The 25658-nt window shown below is 40.0% G+C and overlaps 1 protein-coding gene across 8 annotated transcripts in view; it reads right to left on the bottom strand.

The window, feature by feature from the left end:
• ATF7IP (activating transcription factor 7 interacting protein) overlaps positions 1–12801 on the bottom strand; it is a 107878-nt gene extending 95077 nt beyond the window's left edge. For 2 of the 8 annotated variants that reach the window (XM_049792087.1, XM_049792088.1), the window contains exons 1-2: positions 2727–2911; positions 2092–2170 (exon numbers count right to left, since the gene is read on the bottom strand). In XM_049792087.1, coding sequence (XP_049648044.1) covers positions 2092–2105 — 14 coding nt within the window. In that variant the 5' untranslated portion in view covers positions 2106–2170; positions 2727–2911. Of the gene's footprint in view, positions 1–2091; positions 2171–2726; positions 2913–12233; positions 12256–12349; positions 12446–12719 lie in introns of those variants that run through there. The other 6 variants (XM_049792101.1, XM_049792102.1, XM_049792098.1 and 3 more) reach the window with 5 other exon arrangements.
• Positions 12802–25658: the final 12857 nt, after the last annotated feature.

The following is a 25658-nucleotide window of genomic DNA, read 5'->3' as shown; positions in this document are numbered from 1 at the left end:
CAAAACTTACCATATTTTATGCATTCCAACACCCACTTTAGAAAAGAAAAAAGAAAACCAACGGAAAAAAGAACCAAAACCAACACCCAACCAAAAAACCCCCAAACCACCCCACCCACCCAGCTCATAAAATAAAACGCTACAGCTCCCTGCTGGGCCAGTCATTTTGTACAGCACTTCCAAGAATTACACTGTTTTCAAAACAGGCTGTTAAAGAGCAAAGTAAACCAAGACCAAAGGGAAGACACTGAGACAAGAGCTTTCCTCTGAACTCTGGCAATCTCTGTGTGCCTCTTCTGTAAAATGGGACTAAGCTTACTCAGCTCACAGAAAAAAAAAAAAGGACAACAAAAAGGCACAAAAAGGACTGTATGAAAGACATGGTGTGAATGTACAATATTTTACTCAAACGTAATACATGTGAAGAACCACTCCTCACAGGGAATGTCAAAAAAATATACTCATTTCCTTTTCATGTTCCCATTAAAGAGGGGGTTAACAAAAAAAACCCAAACCAAGAGAACCAATAGCACTTGACAATTTTTATACGCTTGTTTTATGACATTTTAATATGCTGCTTTAAAAAAAAACCAAACAAAAAATCAACAACCAAACCCCCTCAAAACAAAAAACCAACACCAAAACCACCACAGGATGTGTATGGTAAAGTACATTTTAGACATAAAATTTCATCCCCTTCAACGATTACAAAGTAGGAGTTCAGTGATCTCATCATGAAGAATGAATTGTTTCTGCTTGCTTTGAAAAATATGAGTTATTAACATCTGGAATTAATCAACAACAGCAACTGACTTAAAACCCATACAAACCTCAGATATCATTTATAAGACTGGGGTCAGGATGACTTGAGTCAGAGTATTTTGCAGAAAACCAGAAAGATTATTGTTCGGGGGTGGGAAGAAGGAAATCTCACTACATTATTAATCTGCATTCATTAGATGAAGTGAATGTATGGCAAAACTTCACATTTTATCAAGATAAATGCATTTCGGTAGAAGTTGTTGTCCAAGTTCTCAAACAGTTTAAAGTGCCTAAAAGTTCTCAGGATCTTAACTATCTTACCCAATCAAGAAAAGCCACTATGAACTAAAATCTGCCTTAAATCAAATCCACTAAACAAAATTCCACTACCAATAAAACAAGTAATAAAACTACCTACCTACATTTCATCATCACCTGTGACCCCACATTCACTTTATTCCTGTCATTGATCTTTTATCCTAAAGCAGGAAAATCCTATGACCAATTACTTACAAATTTACAGTTAGCTGAAGTTAGCAATCAACCTGGGCTTAAAATCCTGCATTTTACTGATATATTTTTTTAATTTCTTCATATTAAATGCACATGGTAAACATAGAGAAATCACATCTCCTGAGAACCTGACGTGCACTATCTGCCCAGAATACTTTGCTTCTCTATAAACAGTGTATTGTCATTAACAATAGAAAATCATTTATAGGAACAGATACTTAAAAACTAATTTAACCACTAAGTGCTTTGTTACAGAGTATGCTAAAAGGACCAAATTAATGTACAAAAATACTGAGGAAGGACTAAACTTTTAGGTGTTTAGTACCGGCTGTCACATCCTTAGCACTAAGTTCAACTTCAGACAAGAAAATACTACGAGCTACATCCTGATGAGTTATCCAGCTCTTCTGCTGCTCCTGATACGTTTCTGGAGAACTTCAAGTAACTGCCTATTTAATTACTTTCAAATTAACTCATATCCAGCTTAAGATCCCATAAAGACCTTAACCAAGTATTTGAGACATACACAAACCAAGATTATGAGTGAGTCCTGAGAAAAAAAAGTCTTCTTTCTCCTCCTCCTTTTATGTTCTCCCCCTCCCCAAGGGAAAAAAGCTGAGCACTGCTTTTCTCCCACCTTCATGTCCCTGGACACTGACACCTATTGACTACCTTTTAGCGAGTGTTGAGCATGACAGATAGCTAGGCCACAAACCAGTAACACACACAGGAAAAGACTAGGCCGTGTGGAACCATTAGCACTTTGAAAGTCAGATTTCAGTTAAGTTGTACAAAAGAAATAAAAGAATAATTTACCTTGAAACTTTCATTCTATCATTTGTAGTAGCTCTGCCGAATTTATAGTAGCATTACTCGAGTAGCAAATAACTGCTACCTGCAAAATAGTTAACATTTACATAATCATTCTTATTCCAATGTATTTACGAAGATTTTGTAGTTCTTATCTACACCAGAAAAAGTTACATGTTGAAAACATGATAATCAAATGTAAATCTAACCATTTGGTTACAAAAATCTAACAAAGTTTATAAAGAGTTTATTTTATGTTTTACTTAATGTATGAGGCGAGCTTTTGAGAAAGGGCAGAATAAAGTGAGAGCTCTTCTGGCCTGATAAGGAAGTAAGCCAAAATGAAATAATTTGATTAGCAAGGCATGTGGGTATGACCTTTGACCTCTCCTGTCCCACCCAATCAACCCTGTAACTGAGAAAGGATAGAGGTCTATGCATTATTTCAGTGAGAGAGGGGAGGGAAAACAAAAAAAACCAAGAAACACCAAACCAAAAAAAAAAAATACTCCACCAAAGAACACCTTCCTGTTGACAAAAAGATGACAATATTTTATGATATTTTATACAGCTTAGAATTAGTTAGTTTTGCCTAAACAAAGTTTGAAATTGTTTCTCAGCAAAGCAGAGCTGGTGCTTACCTCTAAGGTCTGGAGCATGTGATGCCAACAGCTCTGCTCATTTGCATACAGTCAAGCTAAACTGCTGCAATGAAGAGCACTTCGTCAGCCATTTTGAAACTGCACTGTCTGAGCTGCACTGAAAATGTGATTTAAGATGGCTGCAACGTGCACTCAAGACCAACCACTCAGTGACAACTCGGCAGTGCATATAACATTTATACAGCAAAGCACCTCCCTCTTTGCCACACTGCAACAAACTGCACAGGCCGGGGGGGGGGGCACGGGGGGGGGGGGGGGGGGGGGGGGAATGGTTTCTTTGACGGGCAGGAAATGGTTAATGCACGGCTGCAACACTGCAGCTACTCAGAACACCACTGGTAAAGAGAAAGCTAAAATAAACCAAAAACCACCGAGAGGGAGCCCTGCTAGGTCTGTGATCCAGGATTTGAATCACATACTTCAAATCCCTCCCAACTCCAGGCAGTTCAGAATCCATGTCACATATTAACAGCCACAGATACAGAGCCAGATCATGCATAGAACTGACATACATCAGGGAATACTTTTCAAGAGCAGGCTCATTTCAGTCTTTAAATAAAAAAAAAAAACAAACAAAAAAACAAAAAACCCACAAACCTTAAAAAGCTTAAGAAACTGATCTATACCTTTTTACAGCAGCACCTATTTTGAACTATTGTGTAATATTAGTTGCCCAATAAAACAGTTTTACTTGGGGGGGGGGGGCGGGGAAGGAAGTTCACTTTATAAATAAGGAAGCTAGCAAAAATCCCAAGAACACTCCAGAACTTCAGTGCCCACAGAAATCAAGTATCTCATCCCTTATGAATGATGCAGTATGTCATGTAAGTTTTTCAAAGAGACATATCTAGAATCCCTTCAGCAATTTTGCTGGAATCTTCTTGTAACAATAAGTAGTTTGTTCCTGAAGAACTGGTTTGGGAACCTATGGGGCCACAGAGGGGCTGTCAAGCAGATACACAATTTTAACGCAAGCAGAACCAAATAGAATACAGGTTCCTCTCTAATGTCTGTGCATTAACACCAATCACACACTCCTGTCAAGGCAAGAGTGGATCAGTTCTGGAGAGAACTCCTCTATATCTGCCTCACTTCATCATGTACACCTCTTCTACGAAATCCAAATCGGGCTATTTTAAAACAAAATAACTGCAAGAGCACATGGGCAATCCTGAAGGAAATTAATGTTAAATTATTACTATCTACCAAAAAATAGTCTTTGTGATCCAAAGTGAGCCCAACACGGTAAGTGCCCCCTCCCCAAATGCAAGAACATGCCCTCCATCTACTGCTTTTATGTAACTGTGCATGTCTGTTGCCAGCTGTAGCTGGTTATTTCAGGACTGATTAATCATGCCAGGAGTAGCTGTCTGATGCACTCATCACCACCACAGTCAGCATTTCAAACTTAAAAAATGTTGAAATGCACCATCTAATGAATAACGACAAAAGGAAAAGCTTGATTTGCAATGCAAGAAAAAGCACATGCCACACATGTAAACAGCTACATTGATTATTATTGTATTTGATAATGCTGCACAGATTCAGAGGACTAAATTAAAATATGCTTGAAATTCAAATGCCCAAAAGACAAGCCTCTGAAAACCAAATTTGTGAAGACTGGAGAACAACTTCATTACAATTAATGTAAAAGTACCCACTACGCTGAAGCTTTTCTTCAAAAAGACCTATTACTAAATCAAAAATCAAGTTTACAACAAATTCAAAAGAAACGTTTCCTACTAGCCAGTCATAACACCATGTTGCTTACTCTGAACTTCATATATAGAACACCTTCAGCTTACAGAGATTTACAACAACTTGCAATATTTCAAAATTCAAACTGTGGATTTCATTTGTATGACAAATATACACACACTTTGATTTCCACAGTACCGATGTCTTAAACAGAAGAGAATTCTATGTTTAGCTCACCTACAAAATTCCTACAGCAAAAGATGAATTCTGACCTCCAGTCCTGGAAGTTCAACAAAAACCTAGGCAGGTTCTAATCCAGAACCCAAGACCTGCACTTGTACAACACTGCATTCTCTGGCATTCAGTCTCGGAGCTCGATATATGGAAACTCCGTGACTTCAATAGGTTTGAATAGGCATAACTACTTGGCAGAAAAATTTTAGGGAACGCTTTCACTGAGCCAGAGAAAACAGAACCCATGTCACACTCAAGTTGCTGCAATCAATCATCTTACCTTGTCAGAAAGCTTCATGAACGTGCAGAGGTACTGATATGCTAATGCAGACACCTAGTTGCAAAAAATCTAGCTAAATGGTAAAAAACCACATGTATTTACTCAAGACTTCACTTCAATATACTTTGGTTAACATACACAGGTGTGTTAATGTGTTAAAAAATATTAACAAACTAATTTTAAAATAAAACCCAATGCTTAATTAAACAGAAAATTAGAAGTGAAATAACTCATCTGAGAATGCTTTGGAAACATTAAAGTGAACCTACACTAGTGTGGAATTCCTGTACTAGTGAGGGACTACAAATTCTTATTGCTACTTAGGGTGGCATCTATGGAGGTTCTCTAAAAATAAGTAAGAAAACCGGGCATTTAAAAAAAGATTCAGAATGGAATTTAAACTTAGCCCGTTATGTTTCAAGTTTTCTCTTAAATACGCAATGAAAACTTGAAACAACCTTAACTCTGCCTTCTGCTGGTGACATGCCAACACAATGCAGTATCACCTCAGCAAATTCAATTATTCTAATCATAAGTTAAATTTTAAAAAAGAGCTTCCATTTTCCAACTGTCTCATAACATCAAACAAGAAACTCAAGAGAATGGTACCCTGCCATTTCTCTAATTGTTGCCCTGTATAATACCACCCCACACACACTTCTTAAATATCATTACATAGAGTCAGACTTTATACTAGGGCTCCTACGCTGAAGAATCAAGGGGAGGCAGAAAATTCTGGACTTTCAGACAGGGTTTTATGTCATTTCACATTACAAGGGCAGTAAAAAAGCAGCTAAAGCATAAATAATTTCTTTTGCTTAAATTATATGCTTAGAAACCAGTCTGCTACATATTATCCCTGTTTCCTTGTATACAAACCACATCTCATCTACTTCTCTCATTTATCCTCTTCTTTTGCTGTTCTCTTCTGTTTTGATGGGGGTTTGTATGTTAGTTAACATCAAGTGGACAAAACAGTTCTTACACTGATGAAATTCATGAGAGACTACTACTGTTTGTATGCCTCTCAATTTAAGTCTCAATAGACCATCTACTGAAACCCTCCTTTATTCCTGTATTTACACGGGCCAGCAGGCTGACTTCAAGAAACATCTCAACTCTCACTCAGCACTGCAAGAACTTCGCAGATGAAAAACTACTTCTGGGGAAAAGGAGGAGTCCATGATGATCATGAGAAAAGGAACACTAGAGTGCAGAAAGTCAAAGTCTGCACAATATTTGAGATCTTCCCATAATTCCAAGCCACTTGATGGTAGGACCAATGAAAGAAATTTTCAGTGTATTGACTGAAATCAGCAAGCATGTATGTTTATGTGCTAGTCTGCTACCAAACAGATTTTGAAAGACTAAAAAAAAAAAAATTAAAATTCAACAACTATTTTAAATGACCTTCTGGAAACTGCAGTAAGTTGGAGGCAAAGGTATAAGGAACTTTCTTTCACGTCAGGTTGTTGGGTTTTTTTACCATAACATTTCTTTACAGTATTGTGAAATGGAGGATAATGCTTAGGACAGCACAAAATAACAGAGCAAATATACAGGTTATTTTAACAGCTAGCTGACACATCCACAGTCATATCATTCATAAAACCTGTGCTTTGAGTATGTGAATTTACTTAAAGAGCATTTTCAGAAATTGGATCTAGATGAGAAGAACGTTTTTCCTGTATTAAAAATATCCAAGTTGCACACAGCAAACAAGATCTACTAGTTTACCTAAATATCTTGGAAAATAAATTATTTAAAAAAATACTTTGTACATAGCCATCTAATTTACTAAGATCTCATGTGATTTGTTGTTCATTCCTGGAAGAAATAAGAGCTGGTAACTCATGAGTACAGTTTTTAGTTATTTATAACATGTACAGCTCAAAAGAAAACATCTTAGAGGGCACAGGTTTTTTTGTTGTTGTTGTGTTGGTGGTTTTTCATTTGTTTGGTTTTTGTTTGTTTTTTCTAAGTTACTCATAAATCCCAAAGGAACATAAAGGGCATTTATACAATATACATACTTATACATAGTGTTCTGAATTCCTTCACAGTGATATGATGGAAGCCGACATACAATGGAGGATCGGGCATTTATTTAATACCACATAGTTACTATTATGTCTTCAGCTACACCACCAAGGAATCATTACCAAAAAAAAAAAAAAAAAAAAGGCAGGGGGAAAGAATGGGGAGAGACAGACTTGCTCTTAAACACACTGGCCATTTTAAAAAGTAAACATCAGTGGTACTGAAGATAATCAGTGAGCAATACAACTAATGAAACCACATTTCCAGCACATTTTATAAACACCGTCTTGCTACTTTTCATCAGAGTAACCTCAGGTTACCATTGGTGCCTTACCACGCTGGACAAGCAAGTGCACATACAAGTCTAGTTTGAAGCTGCATGTTGATGGGACAGCCTCCATACTGCTTTGACAAGCAATACCTATGTTCTAACTGACAGCAAGTTATGCCCCCAAAACAATGTGTAACCGCCAAGTCCCTCGCAGGGGACAATGGTAGCCTCTCCTCACCCCAGCTGCTTGTTTTCACAAAATTTCTAGGAATGAATTATCTTTGATACTTACTACTCTGTCAAATTCCTGAAAACCAACATGTCTTTGAAGAACTACTAAGGATAGAACAACTGACAAACAATTATCACATAAAATTGGACTACTATACTAGAACTGAGCAGATTTCTGCTAAAACTTGTAGGGCTGTGGCACAATTAAACATTTTTGTCACATACCTGTTTTGCAATTTTGTGCTTAAGCAAAAAAAGATCATTTATATTTGTTAAACACATTTGTCTTATTAGTGGAATTCCCAAGTGCCACTTAATAACCTTATTTATGCATTTTTTAAAGTTCATGTAGGCATTTGTTTTTCGCTAACAGCATTCTGTTTTTTGTTTAATACTAATACAACCTCAAATGAAAACGTAAAACACAAAGCCACATAAAACTCAAGTGTAGATTAAATTCTACTCTCAACTTTGTGATTTTTTGCACATATATATGCACACAGTCAAGATAGAACAGAGATAAGAACTAGAACATTAACTAAAACCAGAATATGCAACTAAAGTAGAAGACAAAAAAGCCCAACCAAACAAAACAGACTCCCATTTCTGAATCACCATTCAATTGTTTACAACCTGAAAAGCTAGAGAATGTATTGGGTTTGTTCAATCTTCACCATTCTAGAAAAAAAATACTAAACACATTCTGCAGATCCAGTTTCTGGATAACTAGTATCAGTACTTTGTATCTCCAAAATTGATCACACTCACTTTTATAGTCTGATCTGTAGGCTAATAATGAACTTTAATGATCAGATGCTTCCAGAGACTTAAAAATTCTACATAGGAGCTCAAGGATCTTGTGACACCCACTGCTACAGAAATGGGGCTGGGAGGGAGGGGGAAGTAACAAAAAACCCCACACAAACAAAAAAGGTAAGATACTTAAACATACTACAAATGATACACAAAATCTCTTCAAGCAAATGAAAATTAAGATCCCACAACATCATCCAAAAACTTTGCTTTTACAAAGATAACCAGAACTCAAATGCTGACAAAAATCTATGCTCCAGATACTCCTGACTGAAAATCTGAAAGTTGGAAGACTTCACAGTTACCTTCTTCGGGATCAGTCACTAGGCTTTAAAATCCAAACCAAAACTGAGCTACAAAAATTTTAAATATGAAGTATTACCCAATCCATACCTAAACTTTATTCAGAGATCAAGACATTCTTTAACTGACCAACAAGAGCAGCTGATTACAGAGAACATTTCAGAGAACAACCTAACTTTCTATCTGCTTCTTAATGAGCTGTCAAAAAAACCACCAAGTTTTTTGTTGCCCCACACAACATCCCTACCTTACTCTCCATCCTGTATTTGGGTAAGTCAGAGCTGCTTGACGAACCATTCCGTATTCAGATAAGTCAGGGCTGCTTGATGAACAGTTTCTTCCAGTATGGTGGAAACACTGTAGTGTTTTTTCATACAGTACAGCATATAGTTCAATGAGTGTAACTGAAATACCAGAATTACAAGTATACTTCATGCAAACATCATTTGTGTTGGCCAGTTTATGAGATCCCAATTGTTTTGTATGTGTAGGTGAATTTCTCAAAGTAACATCACATACTAAAGAGAAGAGTCCAGCCACAGATTTAACTGAAAAATATTAACAGTCTTAGATTTCGCCGCATTTAAGAGAAATATTACATAAAAATATATTGCAGAGGAAAAAAAACAACCACTAAAACCTCCATGTTCATGTATCATAATAGTTTTATATCTTTCAACTTATTTTCCTCATCTAATATCTCTTATTAAAACTGTGACATGCATCTGTGTCACTGCAGTAATTTCCAAAATAAATTCATAATATAAACATATAACTAGGCCACAATGTAGAAAAACACCAGGTGGAGAGCAAATGGAAAAAATGCATTCACCTTGCAAACTATTTAAATAAGAGCAACTTACTAGTAAAGTATCTTTTGGCCTTACTATCTACATTTAATGAATAACCGTGAGATTTTAGGCATAAATATAATTTCTGACAATAGGCCCAGATAAGCCTAATTAATGATTATACTATTAAAAACATCTAGATGGGGAGAAATTTGATTTTTTTTTTTTCTTGTTTTGGAAGGAAAATAGAGTATCTGGTTTAGTCAGCTACTTTTCACTGTGGAAATATTGTCTGTCTGTAACAGAAAAAAATGCCTTCTCCCCAAAATCATGAACACAATGAAAATGAGGATTTAGTTACTAATTAGGAATCAGTTACTAAAATAGGATTTTTTAAATTGTTTAACATGTAAACTGTTTCTGTTTGCAACAGATTCTGTAAAATCAGTATTTAAAATTAAATTATTTTTACTCATAGATTGTTCAGTCTCTTGGCTAGCAAGATCACCTCTCATGCTAGGAGGAAAGCATATGTCTATGTTATATCACATTTCCTGAAGGAGCTTTTACAGGAAAACTAACACACTACAGTTAAAGTTGATCTTCTAAATACGCAAAATGGGCATAACAATACAAGCTAAAGCAAGAGGTATGAGCAAATGCAGGAGAGCGTGCCATGTATGTGTATCTGTTGGGATTAACATCGGTCTTGAAAACAGACTTTGTAATGGACAGGAAATGAGAATTAAGAGGTCCCTCAATAAGATCATCAAAACAAGTGTTTCAATTGATGTATATAATTATTGTATCCTATGAATCAATTCTGTCATGAGTTTCAAGCCTACACAACATTCAAGATAGTCTTGTTAAATTAACTCATACAGCAAAATACAACACTGTTCCACATTATCACAGGAAGCATCAGTTCAGTACTGCTACACTTGGTAGCTAGGTTGCAACTGATAAAAAGCCTTTTACTCCAAGCAACGTAGTAAGTCTACTAAACTAAGAGCATAACAATGAGACCACAAAGATCTCTTGAGATTCTTTTAAAAAGAGCACGCAATGAGCAGTTACTTATAAACAGTGACAAAAAAAGTTTTCCTGTATTTTAATTATTTAGCATTTATCGAAAAGATGTATTGCTATCCAAAATTATTAGTACAATTCCTTTCTGGATTATACGTACATAGGAGCTTGATTTGATACTTCTGGGTCATACAAAACAATAAGGTAACTGCCAAACTTGAGGAATAAATAATGGGTGTAATTGCCATGATTCATGAATTGCACAAGTCCTCATGCAATCATTAGTGAATTCATTTTATGATGGGCCTGACAACTACCATTAGCCCCATTTCAGAGCTCTGTAAACTGAGAAGTTACCTACCCAAGATCACATATCAAATAGCAGTGTTTTTTTGTGTTTGTTTTTTTCCCCTCCACAGAATTCTTAATATTTGAGGTAATACTCTCCTTCATACCTTCCTGTAGGACTGCACAAACCAGCACCTAATCAGAAAAACACACTAGTTTCTTACACTGACATCTGCTGTTTGTGTACAGAGTTCATATTTAACATATTAATTTCAGATTTAAGCAGAAATTGAGCACATTCTTCACATTTTTATTTTTAAAAATGCAAATATAAGGTAAATATTAATAAACTGCAATAATTGTAACTAGATCAAACTGGCATAACAGATAATGGCCCAAAATATATTTTAACTTGCAAAAGAGAGCCAAAGAGCATGCGTGTAGAATATCCTGATCTTGCAGATGCAAATTTCAATAAATTTATTCGTAATAATATTGTATTTGTTTGTATAATCTGGGATACTGACCAAACGTATTTATTTATTTCCGCCAACTAGCATGTTAAATACGCTGTCTAGATGCGCAAGTGTTATTTTTCTGTGACTGCATGAAGGCTGCAGTTTTAAGCTCACTGACTGTTGCCTAGAAGAGCTGAGCTGTTTGCCCCTTTATTTTAAGGGAATATTTCTCCATCAACAATTCCATCCAATTTTGCCATCCAACAAGTCTGTCTGTGCTAAGGGTCACACTGACATTACAATACATAGATTTATTTCAAGATTACTATTATGCAACAAAATATTCTAACGTAGGCACTTCCACTGGGTATCTGTAAAAGACTAGGAAATCTAGTAAGAAGGATGTATACCTGTTAAGCAAAAAAACTGCTTGAGGACAACACTACACCTCTAGCAGGCCCCAATGTCACGTCAGAATTAAAATGTGAAACGCTTAACCATGAATACAGTTTCAGTATCTTAAACGCCTAAGCTCAAACAAAACTGGAAGTTCAAATGTACCTTCTTTACGTGAATATACTACTTAATTAAACTGTTAACTTTTGCCGTTTTGTTTGATGTGGGCCTCCACGACAACCTGGAGCAGCCACTCGGTCTTGTTTGCCGATGACATCACATGTATCATAAACAAGGCACAGCTAGGCCTTTTCTTTTTGTTCCGCTGAAACACCCTCCTTTCTAGCAAATTAGCACGCCCATATGCTTCAGAAACTTCACTCTCGAGTTCATCAGCGCGCTTTTGAGCGCAAAAACGAGAAAAACAGTCTTCTCCTTCTTGCTTCTACAGCCCATCCGCTGCAGCGCTCCACATCCGTGCCCGCCGTACTTGCGAGCCTACCCACCGGCCGCGTACAGCGCCGCCCAGGTCGCGCCATCCCCACTCGGAACAGAGAGCGAGGAGACGCTTTCGAGGCGCCAGGCGCGCCGCTGCCCCACCCAAACACCCGGCCGCTGTGGTGCAGGAGGCGTCTCCGCCTCGCCTCGCCTCACCTCGCCGACGCGCGAGACAGAACGCAGTCGGTCGACTGCCTGGTGCTGCCCAGCTCTCCGCGCCTTCGGAGCTCAGCGGAGCGCCCCAGCCGTGCCCTGCCCCACGCCAGACCTACCCGTGACCCGCAGCCAGCGGCCGCCGCGGGGATCCCTCCACACGCGGGGGAGGGGGGGGCGCGGAGGAAGGCGCCGCCCCGCGCCCCGCTCCCCACCTCCCGCCACCTCCGCGCGAAAACGGCAACGCGCATGCGCGCCGGCGCCTGCACTGGAGCCGGGTCACGTGCTCCCATGCAGCGCGCGCATAGCTGCGCCGCCCTTGTGAGCGGGTGTGGGTGCGCGCAGCGGCGCGTGTGCAAAGCTGCAGCCCCGGAGCATGCGCACTGCCGCCGCCGCCGCCGCCGCCGCGCGGGGCAGCGCTCCTCACAGAGCGCCGCCGCCGCCGCCCGGCCGCTCGGTCGGTCGCGCCCCGAAAGCGACCTGCGGTACCTGGCGCCCCTGCGTCCCGCGGCAGCTCCCGCCTCGGCGCTCCGCCGCCGCTCCCGCCTTCCCGCCGCCGCCGTAGATTCAAAATCGGAACCCGCTCCAGGCACCAACGCCGCCTCCCCTCGTCGCACGCGCCGGGCCGTTATGCAAATAAGCCCCGTGTCCCCTCCCCTCTCTCGGCCGACCCCGCCCCCTCCGTGGGCACAGGGGCCGGCAGCGGGGGCTGCCTCGGAGCCGGCCAATCGCAGGGCCGGCCATCTTGGCGGCATGCAAATGAGCCGCCGGGTTATTTAAATGAGCAGGTGGCTCCGCCCCCTGGCGGGCGGCGGCGGCGGACGGTCCTTGGCGGTGTCGCGGCGGGGCCCGCCGCGGCCCTGGCTGCCAGGGGGCGCTGTTGGTGGGGCCGGGGCTGAGGGCCGAGGGGCCGGGCGGCAGCTGCTGGGAGGGAGCGGGCGGCCGGGGGCGGCCGCTCGCCTCCCCCGCCGCTTCCCCTGCCCTGAGGCCCCTCTGACGTCCTTGAAAGCCTGCCCGAGGTCCGCGGGGCCGCTCTGAAAATAACCTGGGCTACCAGCCTCCTGCGTCGTTTACTGCTCCTCTCGTCCAGCTTCTGGGCTGTGTGCGGGGAACCTCAAGTATTCTTTACGACAGGCCGCGCCTGGCCAGAACACGGAGGTTGGGGGGGGGGGTGTAACTGCCGGCTTCGGGTGTCAAGAGTGCTAAGAAACCAAACAGTACCATTGGCGCGGCCCTAAGTGGATCTAAGGCACGCGGCCTGCCTGGGTGAGCTGCAGGTCGAAACCGCAAGTGGCCGTTTCCCACCTTCCCTCCATTTCTGCCTCAGAGGTGCGGGTGGGAGGGGGAGAAAACCGGGGGACCTGCTTGAATCAGAGCCAGAACTCAGCACCCTTTGTAGCATAGCTAAAGGCGGGAATGACCATTGCCAACAGCTGGTCTGTCCCACAAGGCACGGGGTCAGGTCCGGCAGAGAGACTGGCGGCGTATCCTCAGGCACACAAGAAGGTACAAGAGCATAGAAGGGGACATGCAGAGTTTTCAGCAGAAATGCTGATACACCACCTGTGCTCATCTAGTGCTGAGATTCAGGTACCAGTCACCTACTAACCCTGCAACGGAGAGACCCATTCACGCCTTCTTGAGGCCAATAAGGTTCACATTCTTCCTACTTGGAGGCATGAAAAATGGCATCCTGATTATCTACTTCAAGAATAAGCTAAATATGAATTAACTTTTGGTCTGTTGCGTACAGACCAGGCTGACCAACAGAGCACTCTGTTCCTATATGTGACACAGCCATTGTAAGAGTCCTGTCAGGTGTGCATGGTGGATTGAGGGTCAGTGTTTTAAGATGTTGCCATTCCCAGTGTTTTGCCTGACCTCCCTGCTACATGATTCCATTGCATTGCCAAGATGGAAGAAGGAAACGCATACATGTGCCCATAAATTGGTGCAAACACATCTGCAACGGTGCTTTAAGCAGGTGCACTAGCCTCGGAACTTGAACTGCTGAAATGTGAATGTACATCTTGCTCTGCCATCTTTGCTACAGGTGTGACAATTTCTAAGAGAAAGCATGGCAGACACCTGCACAGTAATTTCTTAAACTTTCATAGCTAGTTTTATCAAGCTGCAGTGCAACACTGGAATGTTTTGGTTTGGAAAAGGGAGATTTGAATTTCAGTTGAGTCTTCTGAGCTTTTGCCTACAGACGAAAAGGCATCTCAGAAGTAAAGGCTAGAACTATCCAGAAGTGGGCAGTTCCTAGCCATGCCTATTGTTTAACTTGAAATTTCACTGCTGGTGAGCACTTTTGTGGAGTCTATGCATATGCATCCTTTGAGAGTCAGTCAGGAGTGAATGCTTTGTGGCTAAAAGAGGCATGTTTTCAGAAGACTGGGTATTAGTACAGCCATCTCTTTAGATGACAATTGGTGTTATTCCAAACTTAATTTAGTATGGAAGCAGTTACAGCAACATAGTATTTTGTCCACTGTGGTGCATTTCCTGAAGAAGGTTTTGTCACCCTAAAAAATATACAGTTTGTCAAGTCTGCATTTAGGTAAATTTGCTGCTATTAGCTTGATTTTTTTCCCTCACAAATAAATAGAAAATACAGAAATGCACTGTCGTCGTTTAACCCCAGCCATTGACTGGCTCTATCACTCCCCGCCCTCAGCTAGACAGGGGAGAGAAAATATAACAAAAGGCTTGTGGGTCGAGATAACATCAGGGAGAGATCACTCAACCAATTACCATCACAGGCAAAACAAACTCAATTTGGAGAAAACTAATTTAATTTACTGCCAATCAAACCAGAGGAGAGCAATGAGAAATAAAACCAAATCTTAAACCACCTTCTCGCCACCCCTCCTTCATTACTGGACACAGCTTCACTCCTGAATGCGCCCCCCCCCCAGTGCAGGGGAATGGGGAATGGGGGTTACGGTCAGTTCATCACATGTTGTCTCTGTCGCTCCTTCCTCCTCAGGGGCAGGACTCTTCACTCTTCCCCTGCTCCAGCGTGGGGTCCCTCCCATGGAAGATAGTTCTCCATGAACTTCTCCAGTGTGGGTCCTTCCCACGAGCCGCAGTCCTTCATGAACTGCTCCAGCGTGGGTCCCTTCCCCGGGCTGCAGTCCTTCGGGCACATACTGCTCCAGCGTGGCTCCCCAACGGGGTCACAAGTCCTGCCAGCAAACCTGCTCCATCATGGGCTCCTTTCTCTACAGGGCCACAGGTCCTGCCAGGAGCCTGCTCCAGCACAGGCTTCCCACGGGGTCACAGCCTCCTTCGGGCACCCACCTGCTCCACAGCCTCCTTCGGGCACCCACCTGCTCCGGCGTGGGGTCCTCCCCGGGCTGCAGGTAGAGATCTGCTCCACCGTGGACCTCCCTGGGCTGCAGGGGGACAGCCTGCCTTACCATGGTCTTCCCCACGGGCTGCAGGGGAATCTCTGCTCCGGTGCCTGGAGCATCTCCTCCCTGTCCTTCTTCACTGAGCTGGGGGTCTTCAGGCTTGGTTCTCTCACACATTGTCACTCCTCTCTCTGGCTGGAGTTTCCTTGGCCAGTGGTGGGTCCGTCTTGGAGCCAGCTGGCACTGGCTCTGTCAGACACAGGGGAAGCTTCTAGCAGCTTCTCAGAGAAGCCACCTCTGTGGCCCCCCTGCTACCAAAACCTTGCCGTGCAAACCCAATACATGCACCAAGAAATGAATGATTAAAAAAAATCTTTCTTGGATCTCTGAGGAAAAGATAGTCGGGAAAATCTGAGTGCCTCAAAAAAATGCTATTTGTCTGGCCTAATATCTATCTCCATTTGGTGATAGGGTGCAGCAACTGAGGGGACCCATCAACTACTACTCTACTACTAGAAGAGATGGGATGCTGTTGATTGTGTTTACCCCCGACTCTAGATTGCTGACAATCTCTGAAGTGTTTATAAGTTTACTTATAAACATGATAATGTTCTTTGAAATGCTGAAGAATCCAGCTGTCCAGAGTTTATACGTTGTTCACAAGGACAGAAACCGAGCACTCTCTGAAAGAAGTTCTGTAATGAAATACAGAAACATGAAAGTTGCCACTGAAATCTCACACTTAAATAGCATGGGAAAGTTTCTGCAAGGCCCTGTAGACCAATGGCTCTTTCTTAAGAATTACTCATAAAATATTTCAAATGCTGTTTAGAAGGGTAGTTTTTTGTGGTTGTTTTGTTTTGTTGTGTGTTTTGGGTTTTTTTAAATTATTAATAAATTAAACAGTTACTTGAAAGGTGACAGGAAACAAATGCATTCAAAGTTTTGTATAGAATTGCCTAGAAATTTAACTTGGTGTATGAATTCTTTTTGCAAAGACAGGATGTGATCCTGTTCTTCACCAAAGCTTTACAACAGTGACAGAAGTGGAATATAATAACTTCCTTTGCTCCATAACAGTTACAGAAAGACAAACTATTATAAAGCAAACAAACAAAATCAGTTAATTTTTTTTCAGAACTACTTGTTGATCACCAAAGACAATAGAGATTAACAGAAAATCAGCATCAAAATTATTTTAAATGGAAAATTTATTTTCATTCTTGTTTTACTTAGCACAAATTCTGTTAATATGTTCATCATGATATCAGCCATTTTCTATCATACAGATACATACCAGATGATTTATTATTGCTTAAATATGGATTTATAGAAAAACGAAAGAATATACCCCATAGGTTCTTTTAATGCCAGTGTTCCTTTTTCGACTTCTTTCTCAGGCAATATTCCTGTTCAGCCTTAAAAGCGAAAACACCAACCTGTATTTTATTTACTTTATTCACGTACTCCACAGTTGTGTTAATTAACTCCAAAGTTGTATTATTAATGTAGCTGTTACGGCAAGTAAGTGCCCTGCTATGGCATTTTAGGTACCAATATAAGCAGTAGGCTAACATCCTTAAATTTGAAGAGCAGTGACCATATTTGAATTATCAGGTTAGTCATTTGAGGAAGCAAAAGTCCAGATTTCTGTCAACTGCTCTTGCTGAAGTCAGACTGGTCATAAATTCAAAGAAGCAATGGTATCTGTTTATATTGCTCAGACTCTTTGCAAGAAGAAAGTTAAAAAAATTGTTGAGAAAATATGACTTCAGCAGCTTTTCCCTTGCAAAATTTATTTTTTTGCCATGAGAGTGATGTGTAAAGCCAACACTACACTGGAGCTAAATTTACAAGATACTAAAATTGTAACACCACAGAAAAGTAGATGTCCATGTAGTTCAATTTCCTGTCTGAGTACTCTGCTAATGTGTTCAGGCATTGTAATGATAAACACAGAGAAAAAACCCAATAGATTCCAACACACTTTACAACATAAAAAAAAAGACTATTTTATGTGCAGCAGAGAATTTCTTTTTGATGCTCTCAATTCTCCACTGAACTTAAGGCTTGAAGTATGCATATAACATTTCATTTTCTTATTTCCAGGTACTGTCATAGGACAGCTCCCAACCTATGAATGACATATCACTAATAAGCTGATTACATGATGCTTCTTTTTTTATGTCAAATTGTCTTAGAAAGAATGAGACTTAACACTTCGAGTATTTCCCAAATATTAACTCTCTACATATGATTTAATAATTGCTAATGGAGACATTGCAGAGTCACAAACGGGAATGATAAAAGGAAAAAAGGAAAGTGGTGCACAAAACAGGCATAGTTCTCAACATGAAAATGTACTTTTTATATACAGACAACTAATGACTTTAAAAGAAAACAAAATATGATCACAAGAGATGGTTAGCAATAGGAAAAAAAAGAAAAGTCATTTTATTTTTAAATCATTGCCAGAAAATGTTTATTAACAAGAGGTCACCTTGCTAAATGGACGACACTTTTGAGCCAATAAGATTTATGTTAATTCTTCTTGGTAATTGACTAGATTAATAAGTATTTCTCTGATTATAAACAGTTCCTACACAGGGCAAAAGAAAGACCATAATACCAGAAAGTAATTTCACTAACAGAAATATGTCTGGCAAGAAAAAAAGATATATCCCTATCTGACAACATAATCTGTGATTTAATGACTCATTTGGGACTTTAAGAATTTCACTAGGAAGGCTTAAAATGTCACCGAAAAAGGAATTGCATGATACCCTTCTGGTAAAGAAAACCAGAGATTTTTAAAATTCCTTTTTCATATAAGGGCACTTTTTTTCAAATACAGAAACTTAAAGCACACCAGCAGGAAGGAATCTATGAAAATATGTTAAGGCATTCCCTAAACTTTTTAAAACCATAAAATTAACAACGTAGAAAGAACAAAACCATGGTAAATGTAACCAAAATACTTGAGGAAATTTTACTATAATGAATTAAAGCTATTTAAAGCATTTTCACTTAGGTTACTTTTCACTGTAAATTAAGTACCTTCCCATAATATGACTTTTGTAAAACATGCTAATATTATCTATTACCTTTAAGAGTAATAAGAGGATTTGGGGGAAATTCCTAAATCTACTCTGTTCCTTCCTGATTTCATAATAATTTTTAAAAATAAACTTTACTAATCATGAAGTGAATATTCTGCTGCTCAGCTGTTTTGTGATGGTGACTTTGTTGTATTTACTAACTTATTTATTTACTGAGCAAACATGTTTAGCTTAAACACTTACCAGTCATTTTTTCCTCTGAGTTGTCCTCTCCCTTTGCTACCTTCCACCCTCACCATAACAAACTAGATCTAACTTCATTTCACGTTTTAATAAGAAAATTGTATTTTGTACCATAAAGATTGATATAGTTCAGTGGTAAGTGCGGAATTCAATGATGAAGAAGTAGTGACAAAAACATGTCTTTATAGCTTGTTAAATTTGTTTCTACTACTCTAAATTATCAGTATTTTGAGATACAAGCAAGTATCATCTGCACCGTGAATTCTTGTGCTTAACATCTAGCTAAAGTGTCTATCAGACTTTGAAAGAAAAAGTAAGTTCAACAAAATGTCACCTGATTGACAATTGGGATCTATTAAATGAAGATTCTTTTCCAAAGGGTCTAAAAATTAAGTCAGTTCTAGGCACCGATCAGGAATCTGTTGGAAAGAAGAGCTTGTCTTCCATTGTCCCACTTACTCTTTGATATTAGAAAGTTGTGAAACCTAGTTGTAAAAACAGCACATGATATACTGGAGAACCTTACAGCTATAAAAGCTCTTTTGGTTTTAGCTATTTTTCATGCAGTTTATTTTTAATCACTAGAAGTATTCATGTGGTGCCCGTGGAACAATCTGGTTTTCATCAAGTCTGTTGACTATGTAACTTACTTCCTGAACACAGTTGTCTTTCCATTACTTCAGAGATAATTGCTCTGGAAGTAGCTTGGTTTGGAAGATGCCTTTTTTTCCCCCTAAAAATGCAAAGTAATACTGTGGTAACATTGTTATTACAGTAGAGGTTGAGAAATCAGTGCTCAGTTTTAAGTCCCACAATACTACTTAGATGCAATGTGCTTGACCTCCAGATTACACAGGTAATGATGAAGAAATATAAAGAATATTTCATATATTTCCTCCTTGGGAGTATGTTTTGACCTGTTGGAAGAAATCTATCTGAACATCACTCTGGAATGTAATGAATATGGAATGTCTTCAGTAAATGAACTATGCAGATCATCTGAAATGTGTGGGCTGATTTTTTGTGTAGTCATGTTACTGACAGTTTAAATGAATGAAAATATTTGACCTTTTTGAATGTTCAGAAATGGAAATACTTTCTTTAAAAGAAAAATTTCTATACTGTTTAAAAATGCTTACCCTGAGGGTGAATCTGTTTCTTTTCTCAGTTTCTTTTTCTCAGCTCTTACCTTGGGCTTTTTTCAATGTAATACCTGCTTTAGATCTTTCTAGAAAGTGGAAGACCCATGGGTTAATGAATCCAAGTGGTAATAGTGTTAATAAATTTCTCAATAAATTATGTGTATCTGCAGGAAATTGCCAGTGAAGAATCAGATGCAGAGTGGTCTAGTAACAACTTAAAAAGGTAAAATACTTGGGCTTAGCCACAGTGAACTTTTTCAAGAAGACATTAATTACATAATAATTGGGACTTAAGAATATCTCTTGATCTCCTCAGCTGTATTTTGAAAGGTCTTTTTTTTTTTTTTTTTTTGTCTTAAACACAGGACGATCAGCCTTGTATTAACTTGCTGGAGGCTTTGTAAGTAAAAAATTGGCTGTCAGAAAAGGGGTAGAATGTAAAAATGTGCTTGTTTGGCTTTATTTATTTGTTGTTGTTCATTTTGTTATTGTTGTATTTCCTGCTTGGGTTGAATTTTCTCCACAGTGACTTACAGTGAAAATGAAGGGCAACTTAAACCTCACTATTTTTATGCCATACCTAAAAAACCAATCATACTTATTAAAAAAAAAAAAAAAAAATGAAAGGAACCTTTTGAAGTTTTGGTTTTGTCAGTGTTAAGTTGCCAGTTATTTTTGCTGGATGTCATTGTATTGCCTTTAAAGCTTTTTCCTAATTGAAGTTGTCATCTAGTATTTCTTGCCACATTCTGAGTTCTTCCTCATTACTTCCTCCTATAGGTTCTTTTTATTATGTGGTAAAACAAGATCAACACCTCTGGTATAAATATAGCTTAGAAAATATCAAACAGTTCTTCGAATACTGAGGCAGGTAACTAACCAAAACACATCATATTCACTGATCCTGATTAGAGTCATCAACAAATGGAGAACTCGGCACCTATCCATTGCCAGTTACCACCATCTTACTTAATAATGTATTTAATTTCCATGACTTAGCAGAATAATTTTAGATTATTTCTCCAGATGTTGGTGTACTTGGGGAAGTGAGAAAGGAGCTCTTCTATTTTTGAGGTGGGGGTCCTACAGATCATAATATATACACATTACACGGAAGGAAGGAAGGGAGGGAAGCTTAGGTTCCCCTTTCACCAGGGAGGTATGGTCCTCAAAATTTGAATGAAGGAGCCACTGATGAGAAGATCTTCTTAAAATTTGGCTAACAGGCTAATATGTTCACATAGAAACAATCTTATACCTCTGCCAGTGTAGCAGGTCCCTCTGACAGAGATATTGCCTATGATACAGGGACCTGAAATCACTTCTGCATTCCCAGTTTTGTGTGAGATGCATCTGTTCCATACCAGCCATTCCCCATGGCTGTGAAGGCTGTAAAGAGTGTATGGATGCCTGCCTATGACATGAGAAGGGTGGAAATTAAAAAGAAGGGAACCAGTTGATTACAACAAATAGTAGGACTGAAAGTAGAGCTGCCAAGCATTTATCTTCTCCATCCATTCCATTTACCCCATCCCTTAATGTCCTCATCCTCTGCCACAGTTGCAACCTACTCTCTTTCTACACTTTCCACTTCTCCATTCTCTAACCTTTCTCCTCTTCCAACAACCTTCTGTGTGCCTTTGTTCCTCAATCATGCTAAAATGGTAAGAATCTGCAAGTGCTATTACCAGTTCATGTTTGGGGGCTCCACGCCTTGTAAGCCCTGAATCAAGTGTTACCAAAGGTTGTTTTCCTTTGATCACAATCAATCCCATTGCTCGGGGACAGGATTCATTATTTCAACTATTTATCAAAAATTTTCATTTTGTTTTGACAATAGCTATGAAACATATCTGCTCTACAACTGTACAGTCCATTGCTTGTGACTGAAATATCATGAGCAGGTGGGGAAGGGTATTCTGAACTGTTCATCAATCATTTGCTTGTGCAACTGGGTTGCTGTGGACTGGATTTATCTCTTTCATGGCTATGGGTGTGTTACTCAGATTCCTAGTTTCCATTCATCAGAAATGGCACTGGACAGAGTTAAAGCTGAAAATAGATCATGTTATTTCTACCTTACTATCCTGCAAAAGTGTCTTAAGATTTTATTTACAAAAATAACTACTGAAGCCTGATTTGAAGCTGTGGCAAGAATATAGTTGCCACAGAACAGGTATAACAGCTGTTTTATTCAATATAACCAATCTAAAATATATACATAATAATTATGTTTTCTGTAATTTCTAATAGAATATGGTATTAAAATAAAAATGGAATTATCAATAGCATTTATGAAAGTACTTAAAAAACTTAGTCCTGGACTCCTGCCATCCCTGCAGCCCCCCTGCCACCAAAACCTTGGCACCTACATGCAATACATTCCTCCCCTTGCCTTTGTGAAACACATTTTTGTTATTAAAATATACATTCATCACACATCCTCCACAAACTTCACTTGCAACATCAACAAAAATTCCCCACATCAGAATCAAAGTAACACCATCACGACACTGACAAGGGTGAACAATATACACGCACAATAAAACTCCACCACTTGTCCCTTCACCACAACAAAAATTCCCAACACCAGTACCAAAGCTCCCCAAAATTATTGCACTCCCTGGCAATGGCCAGTCTGAGTTTTGCCCATTATCTCTCCCAACTACTGTCATTATCTCAAATTCCTTGGGCCCCATGTTGAACACCAAAAAGGACTGTGGTGGCTGAGCCTTGTCTAGCAGCTAGATGCACACCCAGCCGCTCTCTCACTCCCCCTCTTCAAAAGGACGGGGAAAAAATAGGATGGACAAGCTTAGGATAGTCGAGATACAGACAGTGAAATCACTTACCAGTTACTGCCACTGGCAAAACAGACTCGACTTGGGTACCATTAATTTAATTTATTGCCAATTAAAATAGCTTTAGGTAGTAAGAAATAAAAACAAAAATTAAAACAAGACCTTCCACCCTTCCCTATCTCAAACTAAAAAGAGCCGAAAGTTCCTATTGTGTAATAAATCATATATTTTCCTTTATTCTTTGCTTTTTGATAAAAATACTGAAACATTAGTTCCTTTTACCACAAGCTGCTACTGCTTCTCATTTTATTTGTGTTATTCTGCTACAGTCTTACAAGTTGACATTTTAATGTTTTCTTGATGTAGCTCACTGTATAAGTTAAATTATTTATTATTAACAAAACCATCTTTTCAAATGTACCTCATTTGTTTTAAAAGGAAGAAAACAACTTTAAAACATTCAAAACAAAACATTATCTTATCACACTTGATTTCTTCATTACGACGGGCTAGGGACACATCTCTAAGAAAGTTCTTTCTGTGGCAAAAATACCCCTCTTGGAGCAGGAGGAACAGAAATAAATCATTCAGAAAATCCATAAATATGTGGAAGAAATTATGCTGTCACTCACAGCATGTTCTAAATGCTTATAATATCTTTGAGCAAATTCATTCTTTGTTTTTCATTTTCATATTAGCCCAACTTTCAGATAGCAATAGCTCTTTATGATTTAATCTGAAAGAGAAACACGTTTTCTATTAAGTTGTATTATATTCATAATACTTCTTATTGAAATGTCAAAACTACTAAAAATGTATTTGATTGAAAATTCAGACATTTTTAATTTACAAACACTCATTGTGTGACCTCAGTTTATCCTGGGCTTGGGCTCTAAAGAAAAAACAGAGAGAGATCTCTAGAACTCAATGTGCTAACCAGAGTTAAATAGCCCACCCTCCTGATGCTAGTGCTGAGTTGCCTGAAATGAGGGGGATGCATCATTTTTAGTGTATCTGGTGGTACGTAACACTGTCAGATACAAAAATATACATTTTTGTGTGACAACTGACAGAGAAGTAAATATTTTGCAACACTTAAATGATACACTTTCTACACAGTATTTGATTAACAACAGACCTGGCCAACAACAGAAATAATTGTCAGAAATATCGCTGGAATTTTTTATACATTTTGAAAGAACATACCCATTAAAACGTGCTTAAGAGCTTAATCAAGTATCTTTTCTTTCTCTACATCCTCCTCTCCACAATCACTCTTCCATTTCTGTCCCCAAAACCTGACCCACAAAAATGTGGTTTGGAATTGCATTGGAATCTGGCCAGGAGTCTCTCTGTCAAGAGACAGAGCTCTGAACAGAAGACATGAAACCCTCAGGTACATAGTCAACTCCTTCAAAATTACTGAGGTTTTTAGGTGCATTTCTCTCCAGTCTCCTATGCAGTTCTTTGATTTGTACTAGTCTGATGCTAATGTCCAGCCCATTCACTCCTGAGATGTGCCCACAGGGCATGTGCTGCTTCTGTCTTACCTGTTCCAGTGGCTCCAGGCTCTGATATATCTTTTGCTTTACCCTTTCCCAGCCTATCTGTGGCTTTCACTTCTCCCTGAGATGTGAAACTGTTCAGGGCTTCTCTCATCAGTTGAGAAAAGAGCAGGTTCACTCACGTTTTTGGTCTCCTAGCAGCAAAACCAATGAGGAGCTACATAGCTCCCAGCTGGCAAACCTGTAAGCTACAGCATTGGAGCACTGGCAGAAACCCAAAATTGTTTTATATATATCCACCGTAACTGTGAGAATTGGAATTACTATACAATAATACTCAAAAGGAGGCAATACTATTTATCCAGGAAAAGCCACCTACCTGTTGCAAAGGTGTAGAAGGTTTGTCTTGTTTCAAGTTTTGCTTGGATGAGTAATTTCTTTTGCTTTGCAGTTTTTTTCTCTTTTTAGTGGCCTTGCTCCCTCTAATTTTAAAGTGGCTTCTTCCAGGTACCGAAAAGCAATGTCCCATTTGCTAGAAAGGTTTTGGTTTTCCACTATACTATTCTGCTTCTTGCTGAGGATGAGCACTGTGGTTTTACTTGCTAGTTACTTGCCAGTTCACTTGTAGAGTGCTAAGAGTGGTTCCCTGGCATAGGAAACTGAACGCTTTTAGGGTTTTATTTCCCACTCGAGGTGATCCCTTCACAATGGCTTCTCTCCGACCATGCACACGTGTGTGCGTGCACGCGCACACGCCCCCTCTTCAACTCCCTTACGCACCTTCAGAGAAAACCATTTCCACCAACATATGGCGTGTGTGGAAGTAAAACAAAATATGTCTGCCGGTTAGCTGAACCGTGACAGCGGCAAAGCTGGTGAAGGACCGCTGTGCAGCCTGCCTGAATTCCTGGCCTCTGCTTTTAGTGGACAACCCTTTTTCATATTTCTCTTCAGAGCCGTGGAGCAGCCAGAGGTCCAGCAACTGCGTCAGGCAGAGCTGGGAGTGCAGCCCGGCCTTGGTGCCTCCAGCCACAAGGCAGAGGCGGCAGGGAGGGCGTCCTGGCGTTCCCCGCGGCTGACGGCCAGGCCCAGAGGTGCGGGGCCTCCCAGAGAGGGGCCGCCATGGCGGCCCACTGACCAGGCCGGGGGCGCGGGAGCTGTCACCCCGGCAGCGTGAGGTAAGCGGTTGCCTAGCAACCAGGGCTGCGGGCTCCAGAAGCCTCTAGAGAGTTCCGAGGGGGGGGAAGGGAGCTGCGGGGGCGGAGGGGAGGGAGCGGGAACCTGCCTTGAACGCTGGCCCAAAGAGGGCCAAGCGGGCG

Source organism: Accipiter gentilis, chromosome 34 (genome assembly GCF_929443795.1).
Source record: "Accipiter gentilis chromosome 34, bAccGen1.1, whole genome shotgun sequence".
NCBI classification, from domain to species: domain Eukaryota; kingdom Metazoa; phylum Chordata; class Aves; order Accipitriformes; family Accipitridae; genus Astur; species Astur gentilis.
Note: the sequence above shows the minus strand (reverse complement) of the source record. Positions and strands in the feature narration are given on the sequence as shown.